General features: G+C 50.6%; 10 protein-coding genes and 1 non-coding gene across 11 annotated transcripts; 6 read left to right on the top strand and 5 right to left on the bottom strand.

The window, feature by feature from the left end:
• Positions 1–90: 90 nt before the first annotated feature.
• Positions 91–1,779, bottom strand: SLM2 (phosphatidylinositol 4,5-bisphosphate-binding protein; the record flags this gene model as incomplete). The annotated part of the gene is made up of 1 exon (XM_022609483.1): positions 91–1,779. One exon carries the CDS (start codon positions 1,777–1,779, stop codon positions 91–93), a length of 1,689 nt encoding a protein of 562 aa, XP_022465875.1.
• Positions 1,780–2,520: 741 nt separating this feature from the next.
• Positions 2,521–4,461, top strand: LAP2 (bifunctional aminopeptidase/epoxide hydrolase; the record flags this gene model as incomplete). The annotated part of the gene is made up of 1 exon (XM_022609482.1): positions 2,521–4,461. One exon carries the CDS (start codon positions 2,521–2,523, stop codon positions 4,459–4,461), a length of 1,941 nt encoding a protein of 646 aa, XP_022465874.1.
• Positions 4,462–4,971: 510 nt separating this feature from the next.
• YIP3 (Yip3p) lies at positions 4,972–5,685 on the top strand (the record flags this gene model as incomplete). The annotated part of the gene is made up of 2 exons (XM_022609481.1): positions 4,972–4,995; positions 5,182–5,685. The coding sequence occupies 2 exons, from the start codon at positions 4,972–4,974 to the stop codon at positions 5,683–5,685; spliced, it is 528 nt and encodes a 175-aa protein (XP_022465873.1).
• A 202-nt stretch (positions 5,686–5,887) lies between these two features.
• Positions 5,888–6,820, top strand: BOP3 (Bop3p; the record flags this gene model as incomplete). Its single annotated transcript, XM_022609480.1, has 1 exon — positions 5,888–6,820. One exon carries the CDS (start codon positions 5,888–5,890, stop codon positions 6,818–6,820), a length of 933 nt encoding a protein of 310 aa, XP_022465872.1.
• A 119-nt stretch (positions 6,821–6,939) lies between these two features.
• On the bottom strand, positions 6,940–8,115 carry TAM41 (putative phosphatidate cytidylyltransferase; the record flags this gene model as incomplete). The annotated part of the gene is made up of 1 exon (XM_022609479.1): positions 6,940–8,115. The coding sequence occupies one exon, from the start codon at positions 8,113–8,115 to the stop codon at positions 6,940–6,942; it is 1,176 nt and encodes a 391-aa protein (XP_022465871.1).
• A 354-nt stretch (positions 8,116–8,469) lies between these two features.
• DPH1 (2-(3-amino-3-carboxypropyl)histidine synthase) lies at positions 8,470–9,744 on the top strand (the record flags this gene model as incomplete). Its single annotated transcript, XM_022609478.1, has 1 exon — positions 8,470–9,744. The coding sequence occupies one exon, from the start codon at positions 8,470–8,472 to the stop codon at positions 9,742–9,744; it is 1,275 nt and encodes a 424-aa protein (XP_022465870.1).
• A 91-nt stretch (positions 9,745–9,835) lies between these two features.
• On the bottom strand, positions 9,836–12,292 carry COG6 (Golgi transport complex subunit COG6; the record flags this gene model as incomplete). The annotated part of the gene is made up of 1 exon (XM_022609477.1): positions 9,836–12,292. The coding sequence occupies one exon, from the start codon at positions 12,290–12,292 to the stop codon at positions 9,836–9,838; it is 2,457 nt and encodes an 818-aa protein (XP_022465869.1).
• A 765-nt stretch (positions 12,293–13,057) lies between these two features.
• On the top strand, positions 13,058–13,130 carry KNAG0Htrna4T. Its single transcript has one exon. It is a non-coding gene; the product is annotated as a tRNA-Thr (tRNA).
• Positions 13,131–13,244: 114 nt separating this feature from the next.
• KNAG0H02090 (uncharacterized protein) lies at positions 13,245–15,182 on the bottom strand (the record flags this gene model as incomplete). Its single annotated transcript, XM_022609476.1, has 1 exon — positions 13,245–15,182. The coding sequence occupies one exon, from the start codon at positions 15,180–15,182 to the stop codon at positions 13,245–13,247; it is 1,938 nt and encodes a 645-aa protein (XP_022465868.1).
• Positions 15,183–15,947: 765 nt separating this feature from the next.
• SGA1 (glucan 1,4-alpha-glucosidase) lies at positions 15,948–17,507 on the top strand (the record flags this gene model as incomplete). Its single annotated transcript, XM_022609475.1, has 1 exon — positions 15,948–17,507. One exon carries the CDS (start codon positions 15,948–15,950, stop codon positions 17,505–17,507), a length of 1,560 nt encoding a protein of 519 aa, XP_022465867.1.
• A 115-nt stretch (positions 17,508–17,622) lies between these two features.
• Positions 17,623–18,237, bottom strand: GPI15 (phosphatidylinositol N-acetylglucosaminyltransferase GPI15; the record flags this gene model as incomplete). The annotated part of the gene is made up of 1 exon (XM_022609473.1): positions 17,623–18,237. The coding sequence occupies one exon, from the start codon at positions 18,235–18,237 to the stop codon at positions 17,623–17,625; it is 615 nt and encodes a 204-aa protein (XP_022465866.1).
• Between the last annotated feature and the right edge of the window lie 251 nt (positions 18,238–18,488).

Raw genomic sequence — 18,488 nt, 5'->3', positions numbered from 1 at the left:
ATATATATATATATATATATATATGATCGTATTCCAGCACTAACTAAAATCTATCTGGTCCCTCCCCGCCAATGCATGCACATGGGTTGTTCAGGCGGCTTTGCTCTTCTCGGGCGACGCCGTTTCTATGTAGAACGATGGGACATGGTCCCCAGTGTCAGGGATAGATGCAGTGGTTTCTGTCTGTGTTGTAGTGTCCAGTTTGGGCGGCGTCCCCGTGTTTGTCGTGGACGTCGAGAGGCGACGCTCATCTGCGTCTGTATCGGCCTCCATGCTCTTCCTACTGTTGTCCTGCGGCATCGTCGCAGAGGATTTTTCCTGCTGTTGCTGGGCAAACCTCTTGACTATGTATTTGGTCTTGTCCTCTATGGAGTCAAATGTGGTGAACTTCTTCAGGTCGTGGAACCACGCCATCATTGTCGCGTGCGACTCCACTTTGAAAACCCAGTTGTGGCCCCTATGGATCAGTCCGTTCTGCTTCGCATGCAGGATGAATTTGTGTTCCGTAGCATTCTGCTTCGAGTGTTCGGCGACGGAGCAGTCCTCCAATGCCAGCGACATCACGGGTACAAGGTCCCTCTTCCTGTCTGCAGACTTGAATTCGTGTAGGTAGTTCGCGGAGAGCACATAGAACCCTCGGGAATACGATTTCAGAAACTTGGACCGCCTCTCGAGAAACCCGGACCTGATCTCGTACGTCACCGGATCCGCTTGGTGCTTGTACACGATCTCTTTGAACCGACGCATCGGCAGGTTCGGCGGTATGAAGTTGTTATCTCTTGCGATGAAACTGTCCCACTCAAACTGCGGGTCGTGTCTCAGGAACCCTGCATCGAGTTTCGAAACGAGGATATCGAAGACGAGCTGTGCCTCTTGGCCGAGTATGCGCGCGTACATAGTCGTCGCGTTCTGTATCTCCATGACGACCACCTTCTCAAGCTCGCACCCGGACGTCTGCAGGTTGTCGAATGCCTCATGAAGATAGTTCTCCTCTGTAATCTGTCTCTTGATCTGCTTGTCGAGCGTGATCTTGAGCAAGTACGGGTCCTTCGCCGGTGTCGTGAACTTGCACTCCTTGAGCGCGTTCCAGTACTGTTTCAGCTCCTGTTTCGTGATCGAGAGTTCCTTGGTACACGAGTTCTTAAAGTCGGACTGCAATTGCTTGATCTCTTTGATCTTGACGAGCAGGTCCCTACGGAGCTCCTCAAGCCGCGGGATCACCTCATTGTTTAGCTCCTTCGCGCCCTTCGATGACACGGCAGCAAGCGCCCCATGGTACGCGTTAAGCACAGAGGGGACGTTCTGCACGGATCCACAACCTAACGGAAGGAAAAACCTCTGAGTCGCCTTATCCTCCGAGGAGCTGGGCTGGGACTGGTTCTCCACTGCAAAGAAGGGGAACTGCACCGCATGCTGCAACCGCAGTTGCTGTCTCACAATCTCCTCCTGGATCGACGCTGTCTCGCTGAGATACCCGAGCAGGGACTTGATCACACTCCGCCAGGCGGCAAACCGTGCAGCGAGCACCTCCGTGGGCTGTGCAGTCGTCGGCACCAGTATAACGAGTGGGGACCGTGGGTCCTGCGCCGGGTGTTCCGGCCTATGCTGCGGCAGCGACACTGTGTCCCTCGTGGAGTACGCCTGATGCGCAGTCTCGCCACTGCCCGCGAGACTGGCTGTATGCATCCGTTGCTGCTGTGGTGATAACAAACTCGCGTGCTGCTTCAAGTTCGCCTTCATCTCTGAGGCACCAGAGGTCATTGTACTATGCTTCGACATCCCTCGCTCAATTAACACAGCCCTCTTGTACGTCTACAGGTGTCCAGCTCTCCTGTAACCGTCTGCTGTCGCTCTATGCAAGTTTGCTGCAACAACAACAGCTGCGACAGAGAGGCATCGCTTCCAAATTTAACGTTTAATTGGAGTTTTACCTTCACTTTGAAGAGACGACGATGGTGTCCCTGTGACAGTGTATTCTGTCGCTTAAGTTGCATGTCTATGATCGCGCACTCAGTGAGATGTGGCGGTTTGATGAGGAGAAGACGCGACGGCGGTTCCAACGGTTTGCTGCGCGGTTCAAAAGGAGGCGTGGACGCCGTGAATCACCGGTCGCGAGTCCCATTGCAAGTGCAACTCCCACCACTACGGGTGCACAACTAGCCACGTTGCTGTGCAAGCAGCCAGTGGTCTACGCGGTACTCGCTGTGGCAGTGGGAGTTGTGCTCTACTTCGTGCTGCAAGTACTCGCAGTCGCGCTGCAAGAGCTGCGGCGCACCATTTCCGCGTTCTACAAGTGGCAGATGCTCGCTGCGGTCATCACACCGCGAGGCACAGGTATGGGACTCGGTGGTACATGGACCACTGCTCTCGCGGCACTGCGATGGTTCCTGTGACGGCGTGTTGCGCGGAAGTGCATTTGCACGAATTGAACAACAAGTTCAAACAGAAGTTGCAACCAGAGGCCCCAGAGGGGGCACAAGCACAAGCACAAGCACGACAGGTCAATTGCATCAGATAGGGATGGGTGCTGAGCCTACGCTACTACCACCTAGCATTGAGGAGAGGCGTCCCGCGCAGTCGCCCGAACGGGACTGCTCGACGCTGTCCAACTACACGGCCTTCCAATTGCAGGCGCACACTGCGCTGACTATGCGTCTTGATTTCGACAGGAGACGGATCCGGGGCACAGTGGTGCATCAATTGAAGTACGCGAACCGAGACGCTGCTCACCAAGGGGCAGCGGAGGATATCCACCTGGACACGTCCTACTTGGACATTTTGGCCGTGAAGGTGGATGGGACTCCGGTGAAGCAGTTCACCGTAGAACCGAGGAGCGGCCCACTAGGGTCTCGCCTTGTTGTGACACCTGCATCTGCGCCCAGTGTTACCGGGTTCTCCCTAGAGATAGACTTCGAGACGACGGAGCAGTGTACTGCACTGCAATGGCTGGACAAGGAGCAAGCTGGCGGGGGTCACCCATACGTGTTCACACAACTAGAGGCCATCCATGCGAGATCGTTGTTCCCCTGCTTCGATACACCCTCTGTGAAATCTACCTTTGAGGCAGAGATAACTTCACCTTTGCCTGTGGTCTTTTCAGGGACGAGCAAGAACGGTGCTGAGACACGTCCCGGAGTGTACACTTTTGAACAGAAGGTGCCCATCCCTGCGTATCTGATCGGTATTGCCTCTGGGGACTTGTCTCGGGCGAGGATTGGCCCGCGGTCTCACGTCTACGCGACACCAGAGATGTTGAGGGATGCGCAGTGGGAATTTGAGGGGGACGTCGAGCAGTTCATTACTGCCGGTGAGGCGATTGTGGGCCAGCGGTACGGATGGGGCACCTACGACATTCTGGTGAACGTGGCGTCGTACCCGTATGGGGGCATGGAGAGTCCCAACATGACGTTTGCGACGCCGACGCTGATTGCGCACGACAAGTCGAACATCGACGTGATTGCGCACGAGTTGGCACACTCGTGGTCGGGGAACCTTGTCACGAACTGCTCTTGGAACCATTTCTGGTTAAATGAAGGGTGGACCGTGTACCTGGAGAGGCGGATCCTTGCGCGGCTTCAAGGTGAGCCAGCACGCCACTTCTCTGCGTTGATCGGGTGGTCTGATTTGGAGAACTCAATTGCCGCGATGCGGGACCCTACACGGTTTTCGACGCTCGTACAGCGGCTCGATTCCGAGACGGATCCCGATGACGCCTTTTCGACGGTACCGTACGAGAAGGGGTTCAATTTGCTTTTCCACTTGGAGCAGTTGCTCGGTGGCCCCTCTGAATTCGACCCCTTTATCAAACACTATTTTGGCTTGTTTGCACACCGGTCACTGGACACTTTCCAGTTCCTGGACACGCTGTTCTCGTTTTACCGTAACCGGAGTGTGGACCAGTGGCGTCTACTTCAGGGGGGAGTCGACTGGGCAACGTGGCTGTTTGCACCTGGGCTGCCGCCCAAACCTGAATTCGACACCTCACTGGCGACACAAGTGTATGCACTTGCCGACAGGTGGATTGCGTATGCGAAGCGGGCAGACGGGGCAACGGTGGGGGAGTTCCGTCCCGATGACGTCTCACAGTTCAACGCAAACCAAGTGGTGCTATTCTTGGAGACGCTGTCCTCATCACGCCAGACCGAGTGGTCCTCCGCGCAGCCCCAACGTGCCGCACAGACCCTTCTGGAAATGTACGCTGCGAAGACGACACAGTCTCAAAACGCCGAGGTCATTGCCAAAAAATTCAAGTTCGCTTGTACTGCGAGACTGGCAGGGTACGACTCCGCTCTTGCCGACTGGCTGGGCACCGTGGGGCGTATGAAGTTCGTGCGGCCCGGGTACCGCCTGCTGCAGGCTGTGAACGAACCGCTTGCGTTGCAGACTTTCCAGAAGTACGCGGGCACGTACCACCCAATATGCCGCTCCCTGGTGGCCCAGGACCTGGGCGTGGGGAACTGAACATGGGCCCGGGACTAGCAAGTAAGTAAGTAGCAACAGCAACCACCAGCAGTATGTAGCATCAACAACCGCTAGCCGCCCACCTCCCACAACATCACATCACTAGCCACGAGCGCCCACATCCAGACTCGTGCCAAGTGACCAAAATCGCAGCTGGCCCAGTGGGTGGTACACTCCCTCTGAAGCTGAGTACGGGCGGGAGCCCGATAGCGAGCAAGTACAGTGATGGAAAGACGAAGAGAACTTTGAACAGAGGGTGGGAAAGTACGTGACATGGTTGAAAGGGAACGGCGTTTGACCAGACAAGTGGGCCGCGAGCGCCCAGCGCAGCCCCGCCCAGCGCATTCACGTGACGCCAAAACAGTTCACTTTTCGTGTTTTTGCTCTTTTTCGATTTGAACAGCACAGAAAGAGACCCAAGTCTTCGATTCATCGCAGTGTGTCCAGTGGGCGGTTGGTGGCTGGTCTTTGCAGTTAGGCACAGTGCGAGCTACTAAACCCCAGATCGACATGAACCAGTTTACTGCTCTTTCGGTATGTTACTTCCTTAGCGATTGTTGCCCCCCTGAGGTGGGCTGGGCTGGCCAGAGGAATCCCACCTGGGCTCGGTATCTTTTTATTTTGTATTTTGCTTTGTGCATTGAGTACTAACAGTGGAACGCGATTTGTGTTTGTGGGGAGTTGACCACTCTCTCGTCCCCTGCCCTCTTTTCCTTTCAGCAAGCTGCTAGCTTCACCGAGAATCTCTCCCTGGAGGGAGTCAAGTCCCAACTGCAGGCTGCCAGAAGCAAACTGGCCTCGCTGAGGCCGCCCCAAGAGTTCTTCAACTTGCGCGCCGTGTCCAAGCCAGCTAACATGTCAGAGATCCAGCAGCGTGTCAGCTACAACTTGGGCTACTACTCGAGCAACTACGCCCTTGTCGTCGCCATGCTCTCCCTCTACACCCTCTTCACCAACTTGCTTCTCCTCTCCGTCATCGTGTTCGTGTTCGTGGGTGTGTGGGGGATCGGGAAGTTGCAAGGCCAGGAACTGACTACGCCGTTTGGTGTGTTCCAGCCAACGCAGCTGTACACCGCGCTGCTGTGTGTCGCTGTGCCACTAGGGTTCTTCGCGTCCCCAATCTCTGCAATGCTGTGGCTCGTCGGTGCCTCTTCAGTAACCATCTTCGCACACGCGTCCCTCATGGAGAAGCCAATCGAAACAGTCTTTGAAGAACAGGTTTAGGCACAACACAGCTTGCCTTATATACACACATATATATATACTACATCGTCTTACAACGGTCTAATCTACCACTACGCAACTCCGAGTGTCTGCCCCATCGCCGGTTCTTTGAATCTTCCCACATTTAACGATATTATTATACACGCGGGAGACACTCACAGGGAGGAAGAGAGGGTCCGTTGAAAGCGAGGGCAACCATCGCATGTCGCTGCTGGAACTTATATTCGGCGTGGGCAAATCACCCAACGATGGGACCCAGGAGGTCCCGCCGGAGGTGCTGTCCAAGGCAATAGACCTCAAGATAGAACAGGAACGCACGAAACAGCGATACTACACGCTCGAGACGGCGAACAAAAACATAGAACTGCTCAAGACCGCAACGGCAAGTGGCGTCCCACCCGAACAACTCGCACAGTTGCTTTCCCTGGGGGAGAAACCTTCGTCCACACAAGCGGCGCCGGTACCGGCACCTGCACCATCTCGCTCGCCCGCACCTACACCAGCAGCCTCACAACAGCAGTACAAGTTCCCGCCAACGCCTGCTGCCACCGGTACAACCCCAGGTGCGGCGCCGTACCACCGTAGGACGAACTCGCCCGCCCGGATTGGCGCACAGGCCGTCGCATCGCTCTCGGACTCCATCGTCATTAAGGAGGAGGAACCGGCAGAACGGTCACCTCTTCGGGACAAACACACGAGAAACATCTCACTTCCACCCATGAACAAGTTCACAAATCCGAACCTCTCCGCACAGGATCCCAGTCCACACTCACCGCTGCGGTTCCCGCCGTTGGACTCCATTGCAGCGGGGAGAACCGCGGTCCCCCCACAGCAGCAGCAGCAGTCGGCAGCAGCGGTCAGACACGGGATCGTCGCAAAGAAGACACACAGGAGAACGAAATCCGCTCTTGTTGCACCCTCCTTCGGTGTCATTGACCTCAGCGTCATCGAACAGGCAGAGAAACGCGCCACGCCGGCTCCAGTCCTCGCGCAATCGTCCGCCCTCCAGGAATGCAGCGACGATACATGCAGCGAGTCCAGTAGCAGAGGCGGCAACGGGTCCCCCGGCGTCGCATTGGCAGCACAGTACCGCACGCGGCCAAACTCCGTTAACAGACTACTCAACAACTATTGAAACCCCCCAGACACATACACATGAACTCTTATACATATTTACATACCCCCCCCCCTCTCTCACACATACATGCATATTTATCAACACATAATATTCCCCCAGTACTGATCCAGTACATATCAACGTCGTCTTCCCCACGCCTTCACCTTCTTGCTCCAGGCATACTTGACAGATTTGACTGCACCGGCGGTCAGAATCCCCTTCAAAGTCTGCAAGACGCTCACTTTACGGATCTTCCTCTCCAGCAGCCGTGTGGCATTCGTCAGCGAGTAACCTGGCGGCAAGTACTGCTGTGCCGTGCCCGCCTTGATGTCCCGCACAATGGGGCCGTAGTACAGCTGGAACTGGTCGAAATTCCGCGAAACAATGTTGTCCACTTTGTGCGGGTTCTCCCCTCCCAAAGTGTACCGGATGTCCCCCAAGTAACTCAATCCGGCTATCTCCCTGTATAACTCGAACTCGTTAAACTGTCCGCCATGCCGCTGCTCCGCGAGCGCTCTCCCCAGCGTAGCGGCAGCATGTAAGTTCTTCTGGTTCCAGTACGTTACTCGCGGGTCCGCCCGCAGAATCTTTACGGGTTTCTGAAGCCTCCCAGCAAGGTAGAACTTATCCCATGTCGCCAAATCCCGGAGCAAATCCTCCATGCATACAATGCCGTACTTCACCTGCCGACCCTGCAGTTCAACAAACGGATTGAAGTATACCCCTGCACCAATGTGCTGGAATCGCGAGACTACCTGTGGCCCGAACCACCTCAGACCGGAGTAGTGGCTCGGGTTCTGCCGCATGTTCAAAGTGTGGAACGCTGTGGAATCAGAAACAGCAAGGATCAGGTCCGTCTGCGGCGCACTCCCGCCCGAATTGTACCCGCTCTGTTGAAACACACCAGAACCGTACCCAAACGCAAAATCAATCGGGGCCCGGAAATGTGTCAATAGCGCACAGAGTTCCGCGTCCAGTTCCTTGTCTATACTGATATGCTGGTTGTCCCCGAAATTAGGCAGCAACGACCCTTGGAACCCGTAGTTGTACTCTGCGGAGTTCGCAGTCGCAGCAGCATTACTCCTCTGTAGCCCTTTTTCAAGCAGCGTAAAGTCCATTGGGGGATCCTCTGCTTGCAGCGGCTGCCGCGTCGACGGTCGAACCGGTGGGATGGTCCGTAATATCCGGTCCCGATCAGACACACCGCGAGGGGGCTCTGCCCCAGTATTCAATCGTCGAAGGTATAAAGACCTCCAGTACCTGCGACTCCCTCTCCGCAGCGACAATAAAGCAACACTTTTCATCTCGAGCATCCTACTAACGCTGTAGTCTCTCTCACGCGGTCTCTCTCCCCTTCAAATAACAGCTCGTGCGCCCTCCGCAGACTGCACAATTTGGACAGCAACAACTGGATAAACAACAGCAACGACGATAGCAACAGTGGATGCTGGTTGAATCACTGGTAAAAGCAACAGCAACATCAACATCAACCTCTGGGATCTTCAAGACGTCAGTTCCAAAGCTGTAAATAATTAGTCAAATTTTTTGCGATGGGGTGTCTTGTAGGGCATCACTTACTGGACGGAGAGACTCTCACTGATCACGCTCCCAGGGATCGTTACACTGTAGGTAAATCTTACTGATAGGTTGCAGCTGTATCAGCAAGTATGTCGTCGACGGAACAAGCGAAGAAAACGCCCAGGAGGAGGTTTATTGGGGCTCAGAAACTCAATGGGAGTGGCATCACGACGCAGAAGATGTCCGGGAGCGAGATGGTGCATGCACCCAGGTCTACCACGGCGGCCTCCAGAAGGTCGATTGTCCACATTCCGGATGATATTCTGAATGACGAGGAACTGAACGAGGCGGTGAAGTTGTTGCCCGCAAATTACAACTTCGAGATCCATAAGACCATCTGGAATATCAGGAAGCACAACGCTAAGAGAGTCGCGCTACAGATGCCCGAGGGGCTTCTGATATACTCACTTGTGATCAGTGATATTTTGGAACAGTTTTGTGGCGCTGAGACCGTTGTCATGGGAGATGTGTCCTACGGTGCATGCTGCATCGACGATTTTACCGCACGAGCGCTGGATTGTGACTTCATTGTGCACTACGCGCACTCGTGTCTGGTACCTATAGACGTCACCACGATTAAAGTGCTGTACGTGTTTGTGACTATCAACATCAACGAGGATCACATCGTCAAGACGTTGCAAAAGAACTTCCCGCAGGGGTCCAGGATCGCAACTTTTGGCACCATCCAGTTCAACCCTGCAGTGCACAGTATCAAGGACGCCCTGTTGAAGGACGATAACCACATGTTGTACATCATACCACCGCAGATTAAACCGCTGTCTCGAGGTGAAGTTTTGGGGTGTACCTCGGAAAGGTTGGACCCGAACCAAATAGACGCAATGGTATTCATCGGTGACGGTAGATTCCACTTAGAGTCTGCAATGATCCACAATCCAAAGATTCCAGCCTTCAAGTACGACCCGTACAATAGGAAGTTCACACGGGAGGGGTACGACCAAGGTCAGTTGGTCGATATACGATCCGAGGCTATTGAAACGGCCAGGCGTGGACAGACCTTCGGTTTGATCTTGGGGGCGCTAGGAAGACAGGGGAACGTTTATACGGTGGACCGGATGGAGAGAAACCTGGTCGCTGCAGGGAAAACAGTCATCAAGATTATCCTGAGCGAAATCTTCCCACAAAAGCTCGCAATGTTCGATCACATAGACGCGTTCGTTCAAGTGGCTTGCCCCAGGTTGTCAATAGATTGGGGGTATGCCTTTGAAAAGCCGTTGCTGACTCCGTACGAGGCAAACGTCTTGATGGGGAAAGACATCATGTTTACAGAAGATTATTACCCGATGGACTACTACGAAACTAACGGATACGGTCGCGGTATGTTGCCAAGCCACGTGGAAGACTAACTGCGCCGTTGGTCCAAATATCTATTACTTATTTTTATAGAGTACTTATTTATCGGGGAATAACACTTCTCCTCGTCGTTAAAGATCGATTTCAATCTTCGATACCAACTAGCATGTTGAACTCATCCTCCGAGAAATTCAAGATTGTACCCACCTCGTCTTCGTTATCTGGGTTTATATGGTTTAAGACTCTTCTGAAGATACAGTAGAAATGTGAAAGCTTGCTGAAACAGTACTCAGAGATCTCACTGGCTATGGTTGGAGAAGCCAACTTGAAAAGTAGATTCTCTTGAACGTCGGTGAGAGCCTGAGGTAGATACTCGTTCAGTTTGTCGTGTACATTGGATCTGATGGTAGGAAGTGCCATTAGCCCATTGTCGTTCAACGAGAAGTACATATTGTAGTCAAGCTCGTCCTTCACCTGGTCGATCGGGAAAATCATGTTTAGTAAGTTGTTGTACATTCCAAGACCCGTTTTCTCAAACAAGAACTTAGTCTGTAGCTCCCTCATCTGTTCTATAGATATTGTTAGTTTGTTGTTAATGTTTTGAAGTACTCGCTGGCATTTTTCAGTCTTGGAAAATATAGACGTCGAGAATATCTGTAATCTTGTTTTAATCAAATCGAAGCAGTTCAACTGCATAGTCAAAAATGCTAATTGAGTTTCTTCATGCTTTTTCGCTGAGGGGAACGCGGACTGTAACTGTTTGGCCAAAAAATCCTCGAAAGGGTACTCCACTATCTTGGCTACAATTTCCTCTAATGTGGTCTTTTCTTTTTCTATCTCTTCGTCGTCGTTGTCGTCGTCCACATTGGATAAACTTTTTTCGTAAACTTCGAGAAACTCTACAACTTGGCTAACATAGTCTGATAACCAGGTCGGTGGCAATAGATCAGATTGGTCGCTACTCTCTGCTGTTTCAGCACTCCCCTTCAGTAATTTCACAAAGTATTCAACTATCTTTTCATGAGCAACGGTATGTAAAGTGCCCAAGTTGACAACCAAGGGATTCGTGGCTTTGATTTGTTTCTTCACAAACATTAATTTGTATAGTTTCAGTAGTTGGATAATTTCAAAATTAATGATACAGCTCTCCTCAAATCGAACCACTTGTTCTATGCGGATTCGACATGAGTTTGCTAACGATTTAACTATCTCATTCAATAGCTTAACATCTAACCCTTGTAAGAATTCGTTATTCAGATCCGCCATACCATTTTCAGAGTTGGTGAAATCAAATAGTGTCCTTACAAAGTCCGCCTCGTTGGCAATTAGGGCATGCACGCTAGCCAAAACGTCGCCAACATAACGGATCGGGTCGTGTGCATTCAACACTATTGGTCTTTTATCTTTCACATTTAAATCAAATTGCGATAAAAACTCATCCAAAATAAGTTTCGACCTTTCCTTAGTAACCCGTTTCAAAAACTCGTTGAAATAGGTAAGATCGTTTGAGAGGTATGCCAGACTCTTCTGAAAGAGGGGCAATTGTTCACTGTTTTGACCGTTGTCGTAAGAGTAGAGAAAATCCAAGAGATGATTGTAAATTTTTCTGTTGATGGTTTGGGTTGTATCGTTTAGTCTTGTCAGCAACGCCGTACCGGCAGATGAGTCCGGCAAACTGAACAGACAAGACGCATTATCCTTTATTAGTTCGACCTTCTCCACGACTTCAAAGAATCGCTCGTCAACGGGGCTGTTTTGAATGATATCGTCTTCAACTTGGTCAATAGTAAATTTGTCCTTGATCGCGAGTAGGAGTTCCTTTTTAAGTTTCAACTGGTCCATTTGCGCACGTATCTTGTCAATATCTTTAAGAAAGGTGGTCTCTGTGTCATTCTCATTTATACTAGGGTTTGGTAGAATGGATTCACTGACGTCTCTGATATTTTCAATGGATGTAGACAGTCTTTTAATTCTTCTTACAATTGGCCTGAATTCCTCTAGTACAATTATATGTTCCTTTAGCAGCTCAGTCTCCAGGTCATTCCTCAGATTTTTCCTTGATAAAGTCCCAACGTAGTCAGGTGTAATTAGACTCTCTCTGTCCAAGGAGAGTCCTGTGTTTTGAAGATTTTCTAAAAGTTTCAGAGCGTTTCTAAGCTTGAGGGCAGATTGGTAGTTGTTCAGATTGAAGTTGTTTAGTACGTTAGATAATTTCTTAGAGAGGATTAGGTCGGTAGGTCCCATTCCATTAGCTTCGTTGACTATTTTGTTTATGTCCATGGAGGAGGACGTTGAGGATCCAAACGGTGAGATTGAACTGGGAGCATGTTCGCCCTCAGTTTTCCCCAACTCTTTGATAGATAAGTTCACATACTCTTCCATCTTCTGATGCAATCCACCAGCATGTTCGTTTGGCGCTGAAGAGTTGTTTTTGGCCTTCGATTTTAATATGGACGGTAAAGGTATATCTTCTGCATTGACATCACGGTGTTTGGTGCTGGCAACAGATAAGGCTAGCCGCTGGACAGGTTCCGGCAGAATGTTGTCCTCAATGGTATCATTGTCTGCTGTGGAAAACGTTTGGAAGTCCAGAAATTCCATTGCAGTGATGGGAATCCGTTCCCTGCTATATGGTTTTGTTGTTTTCTGCTACCAATATTTACTATTCATCTCTCTTTCATTTTTTTGCAGAATTCCTAGATCTTAAACAGCGACAAGGCTGAGCTTCTGGGAAGAGATGGTTGAAAGGGTCCGTTCCCTGCCGGCTATGCGTTTACTACAGATCTTTAGAAGGTTATTTTGACGTATCCATTTTGTGGTTTATAGAAAGCTCAGTTTGTAGCCAAAAAAGAGGTAGGGGGCAGAACCAAAGGTTGAACATAGCAATTTATCAATAAAGACTAGAATGCAATGCCCAGGTGAAGTATATGGGAGATAATTTTGTATTTGTTGACAGAAACCATTAAAGTAGGAGTTATGTTGGAGTTGAAGCGGAGGTATGTTTGGAGTAGGTATTCAAAAACTATGTTTGAAGGAAACATCTCCGCGGGGACAATGCTTTTCTTTAACACTTCAGAGTGAGACATACGGTTATCAAGAGCTATCAAATATCAGATTCAATGACATCTAAGACTGGTGACATATTGCGAGAAAAGTACACTCAATTGTTTCTGTGCATGGAAACTGCTTCTTTTCTGACGTGACCGTTTCTCTTCTGGTTTCACATCACTGGTTGTACTATTATACTTTGTTAATCTGGTGTTTGCGGTGCTGCATACCCATCTTCACAATAATAAAGCAGTTTGTCATTTGACTGCTCCTATAGAATATAAATATCACTTAATTTTTCAAAAACTCAAATACAAAGCTTCTATGGCCAAGTTGGTAAGGCGCCACACTAGTAATGTGGAGATCATCAGTTCGACTCTGGTTGGAAGCAGCTTTTCTTTTTGGATCTTGCTCCGCTGAGTTGGAGTTTAAATAACAAAACTGAATATTATTACTACTGGAAATACGTAGAAAACTTGTATAAATTGGTTGGTGCTCAAAGCCCTCAGTTGTATTGGACCCTTGGTGTCTCGTCCTCTGCTGTACTACGAGGTGATCTGGGTTGCTCCTCCCTGGGACCATCGTTGAGTTCTGGGTACATCATTTTGTACACTCTTGGCGTTTGTTGAATCATGGAAAAATTCTGATTGAAGGTGACGCCGTGGTTCCCCCGTTGTTGTGGGAACTGAGGGTGATTTTGGATCCTTGGTGTGGCACCCTGTGCACTGAATGCGGGAGCGTTTGAATTTACGTTTGGATAACTATAGCGATGTCCGTGAGTATTGTAGAAAGTTGTCAAGTTTGACAGCGTTCTGACCGTCGGGTTAGGGTCTACAATTCTTTGGGTTGGGTACATGACCACTGGCGCTGTGTTTGGTAGATGCTGGTAGTGGGTATGTGTTGTATAGCTTGATGTTGGTTGAAATGACGGGTTTTCTTTGCTCAGCTGGCTAAGCAGTAGTCCAATGGGCGGCAGCTTGTTATCCTCAACGGACCCGCCAGTTGGTAATGGGAGGTGTATGTTTTTCGACAGCTGGTGTTTGGCAATTGTGTCATAATCTGGCAGACTTCTGCCTCTTTTCCGTGGTGGTGTTTGTTTTGTAGTCTGCGATTTGCGTTTCCTCTTCACCGCGGAGGGGGCCGTCGGGGGGGCCGCCTCCACACCTGTTTTGTTCAGTTGTCTTGATTGGACCTCTATCATGATATCTGTATTCCTTTCGATGATTCTTTGCCAGTGTTCGCACTCCTGTGGGAATTGAGCGCCGAAGACAGGGACCAGCAGGTACCGGATCGGGAAGCAAAACCGAGCGCAGATCTGTCTGGCGATTTCAGCGGGCAGCCACGTCCCCTGGATCTTGATGTACCCGCCCCGGATTCTTTGAATCACTGAAGAAATGTTGATATCGGCCATCTGTTCGCCTGTAAAGCCGTATTTTACCGCCAGATACCGTTTGAAGTGTTCCATCAGGGATACTTTCAGTTCCCCTGAAAGACCGTTCCAGTGCAGATCGGTGTACGTTGTGTTATCATCCCCGTTGCCGCTGTTACTGTTACTTCTCGCGATCGGGATCGCACTGGTTTCGCCCCCGGTCAAGCTACTCTTCCTCTTGCGTACTGCGTTCTTCTGGGAGAACTGCTCCATGGGTTCATAAAAGGCGTAATTCATGACGTAGTCGAACTCGTTGTGGCACCTTGCCCTTGCCCCTACTGAATCCCCTGCAACTCTGTCAATGGTGGACAGCCCTCTCATGACGTCCTGGTACAGTCTCCAGATCCCAGTCAAAAAGACAAACCCAGAGTCGTGCGTCCAGAGCACGACGTTATTTGGGTTGACAAACGCATCGTTGCCGCCGAGTCTGTAGTCAAGCTTGTTGAGTTTGAACTGCTGGTTCTTCGTGATAGTCTGTGAGTTGCGGTGTTGTCCATGCCCGCCCGTGGGGGACAATTCCGCCAGATCCTGGTTGTTTGAGAGAGAGATGGACCCAGACTCGACGTCCAGGTTATAGATCGATTTCCGTTGCGGGTTGTCCGCGCCCGTGAGCACGATCTTCTCGCCACTCTCCCTCTCGGGCACCGCTGAGTCCTGCACTGTAGGCCTGTTCGCCTCATCATCCTGCGAGACCACTGTAGCAAGTAACGTATTCTGCGGTGTGATCTGCAAGCCGTGTGTGTCATCACCGGCCCGCTCCGCCGCACAGCCTGGTTTCAAAGTGGGCAGCTGGTACTCGAAACAGTGCAGGACGTTATGTTGCTGGGCCGTGTGCGACCCCTGCGGCATGTAGCCCGGGTTGAAGAACAAGTTTGCACTGTTGGATTTGTAATCCTTCGAACTCTGCACCACCACTGCATCGGTGCCCGTAGCGAAGCACAGTCTCTGGTAGTCATCCAGGGGACCCTGCGATAGCACGACGTCCTTCCTGTCCAAACAGCAAAACGGGAACATCTCACTAAGACACGCTTGCCAGAACAAACTCTGCGCCGTCTCTTATCTTGTGAGAGGTGGGGGGATCTACCACTCCTGTGGACTGCTTCTCGACCCTTTATATATATAAGTGTACTTAGATAGATATACAGACACCTGTGTGTGTCGACGATGTATCAAAGGGATATCTTCCCGAGTGTTGTGTGTGGAGTCGTTGGAGAGACCATACATTTCTCCACCAGACGCAGTTCCACTTGCTTGTAGAAGAGAGAGAGAGAGAGAGAGAGATACACACAACGACGAAACGACAAACGGAGAAACGCCGACCTTTAAAGGGAGAGAAAGCGAGAAACACCTCTTGTCGAGTTGTAGCAGCATTCAGCAGTGGCGGTGTCGTCAGTGTCCCCTGCACGCCCTCTGCCCGCACCGCGCCGCGACGCAGCCGTGACGCCACCGGGACGCACCGAAACCGTTTCGTCTCGGTGCCGCTCTCTGCGGACGCGCACAGGCCTTGTAGCAGGTCTGAGAGCACCGGCACGCAACGATGACGTTTTTAGGGGTTTTTCCCGCGCGGCTTCTCGAAGCATTTTGGAGGGTGCACTATTACCCGTTTGGGAGCCGTGCGTCCCTGGCGTCTCGAGGCCGAGGCCGGGGCCGGGATCGGAAAGGAGGGCTCTCGGGGACCCCCGGGGTAGTAGTAACACAGAAAGTGGACTTGTGCGTGGGGGGTGCTTGCAAGACAGTTCCTGGGAGGTGGGGTACCAGTGGGTGTGTGTGCAATTGGCAATGCAAAGTGTGATAGGCGTGTTTGCGGTTGTGCTGGTGCTCGTTGGAGTGTGTGATTGGGGGCGGTCCCTGGTGGTCGCCGCTGCTGCCTGTGGGAAGTACGGGTTATTCCAAGATGCGTGTTTTGTGCATGATGAAAGTGTGACACTGGATTACTCCGACGGGTTGCTGGATCAGCAGTACGCTGCGTTGGTCAATAGGACTGATCTGGAGGCATGGTTCGAGCAGGAGGTGCAGTGGGCCAAGGAGCGGATCCAGGCAAACATTATAGTGCAGGCAGGTGTCTCTGTCGTGGTGGCATCCCCCTCGAAGGTGGCCCCGGACTATTACTACCAGTGGGTCAGAGACTCGGCAATGACGATGCTCACTTTCAATGACTGGAGGGATGAACTGGGTGACACCGCGATGGGTGTGCTGGAAGGGTACTTACGCAACGTTTACCTGTTGCAAAGAGTCGATAACTTGTCTGGGGATTTCGCAGATAATGGCGCTAACTTGGGGGAACCCAAATTCTTGGTGGATAATTCGCCCTTCAACGAGCCTTGGGGGAGACCTCAGAACGATGGACCGCCACTTAGACTGATCTCCTCTTTAAAGATCCTCAATGATACAGAGTACGGGGGGGCACTCCAACAGGCGTTCGATACTATTTGTCTACCAGACTTGAACTTCGTTCTTGACCATTGGCAAGATGAACATTTCGACCTGTGGGAGGAAGTCAGGGGTCAACATTTCTTCACCTCCATGGTGCAGTTGTACTCCATCGACAAGACAATACGGTTCTTGCAAGAAACGGAACTTCAGACGGCAGATGCGCTCAAACTGCAACTGCAGACGGTAAGGAACAACCTGCAACAGTTTGTCGGCGCACAGTTCGCATCCATACGCGAGGGGATCGTGGTAGAGACCCCCTCTAACTTGGGAGACAGACCTTCAGGGCTGGACATCGCAGTCGTTCTCGCTTCCCTGCTAGTGCATCCCATAGATGAAAGTACTGACGGATTGCCCTTTGATATAGACGCAAGAGAGTTGCTCGAGACCTTCCATCGGTTGGTCCAGGAAATGCGCGACCTTTACCCAATCAACGCAGGACTCCACGATCTTTCAGGGGTAGCGCTCGGAAGGTACCCTGAGGACGTGTACGATGGGGTCGGGATCTCGGAGGCTAACCCTTGGTTCCTTTGTACTGCAGTGGGGGCAAACCTCATGTACAGGCTCGTTACCTTATACGATGACAAAAAATCAGACTTGGTCATCCCACTGAACAACTCAGGGATTTGGCAAAGGTTCGTGGCGTTGGACACAGAAATACGTGTGAGTCACAAGGAGGTGGTCATTCCGTACCACTCGCAAGCATTCAACAAGACACTTGGAAACATATTTAACTTTGGGGACTCCTTCCTCAGCGTCATCCAAAGCCACGTGAGCGATGACGGCGAGATGAGCGAACAGTTCAACAAATATACAGGATACTTGACGGGGGCGTCGCACTTGACTTGGTCCTACTGCGAATTCCTAAATGCAATAAAGGCAAGAGATGCAGCCAAATCTATTTTATAAATCTGGGGAGTCAAGGTTTCCTTTTGTTAAAACATATATAACATATATATACTTCTTATATATTTATTGAAAATGCGTTTTCAACTTCTATTTTTTGTTGTTGTTTCTACACTTATTATTCATTCAAATAGGCGCGCACCTTAGAGGACAAAGACATCTTTTCTTTATCCTTCGCAGAGTACAGACACTCCCTGCAGACATTATATATCGTTTTTTGGTCCTCAAGCAAGATTTTATACTTGAGAAACACTCTTTTCAATTTATCACTCCCACGTATAATAATGCAAAGGTAACACATCACTTGAAACCAAGCATAAAAACCTTCGTTGATCACCAAGTCGACAATCTTGTCTTGCGTAATGAATTCTGTGGATGAGAACAACCTCTCGTTCAGCCAATGGGGGAGAAAGATGTACCCTCTCACGGTGGACAACTGTACGCCGTTGTTTTGAAACACAGTTATGCTTTCAATGGCTGGGTTCTGGATCAGCGTCAGGGACCCAATGAGAGTAAGCAGCCAAATCCAGCGCGTACCAGTGGTAATTTTCTGTGAGAGCAACAAATGGTGGACTCCGTAGTTTAACAGGAGGAGCAGCAACCCATTGAAAAGTATACTTTTCCAGTAGGACCGTGGACCTACTTTTATGCACGCGTATATGTCATTCTTCTCCAAATATAAATAGTAATTTTCGCGTTCTATCCTTCTAATTTCAGGACACGGCTTATCCATTGGGTTAAGGTCGTCGCGAAGTCGTCTTAACCGTGATGCCCATAATTGCTAAAAAAAAAGTTTACTGCATTAATTTCAGATAAAAAGTTTCGTCTTTTAAAATGACAGGTTTTCCCGAACAGTTCGAGAGATCTGTACTCAAGTCTGCCCATAGTGTGAATGTCCTTTCTAAACTGTCTATATAAGTGTGTTGGCTTTCATACAGATAACTAGACTTTTTTTTCTGATTAGAATGATACTGGGAAATTCTC

Source organism: Huiozyma naganishii, chromosome 8 (assembly GCF_000348985.1).
Source record: "Huiozyma naganishii CBS 8797 chromosome 8, complete genome".
In the NCBI taxonomy this organism is placed as follows: Eukaryota; Fungi; Ascomycota; class Saccharomycetes; order Saccharomycetales; family Saccharomycetaceae; genus Huiozyma; species Huiozyma naganishii.
The sequence above is the reverse complement of the archived record's forward strand: the minus strand, read 5'-3'. Positions and strand labels throughout refer to the sequence as shown.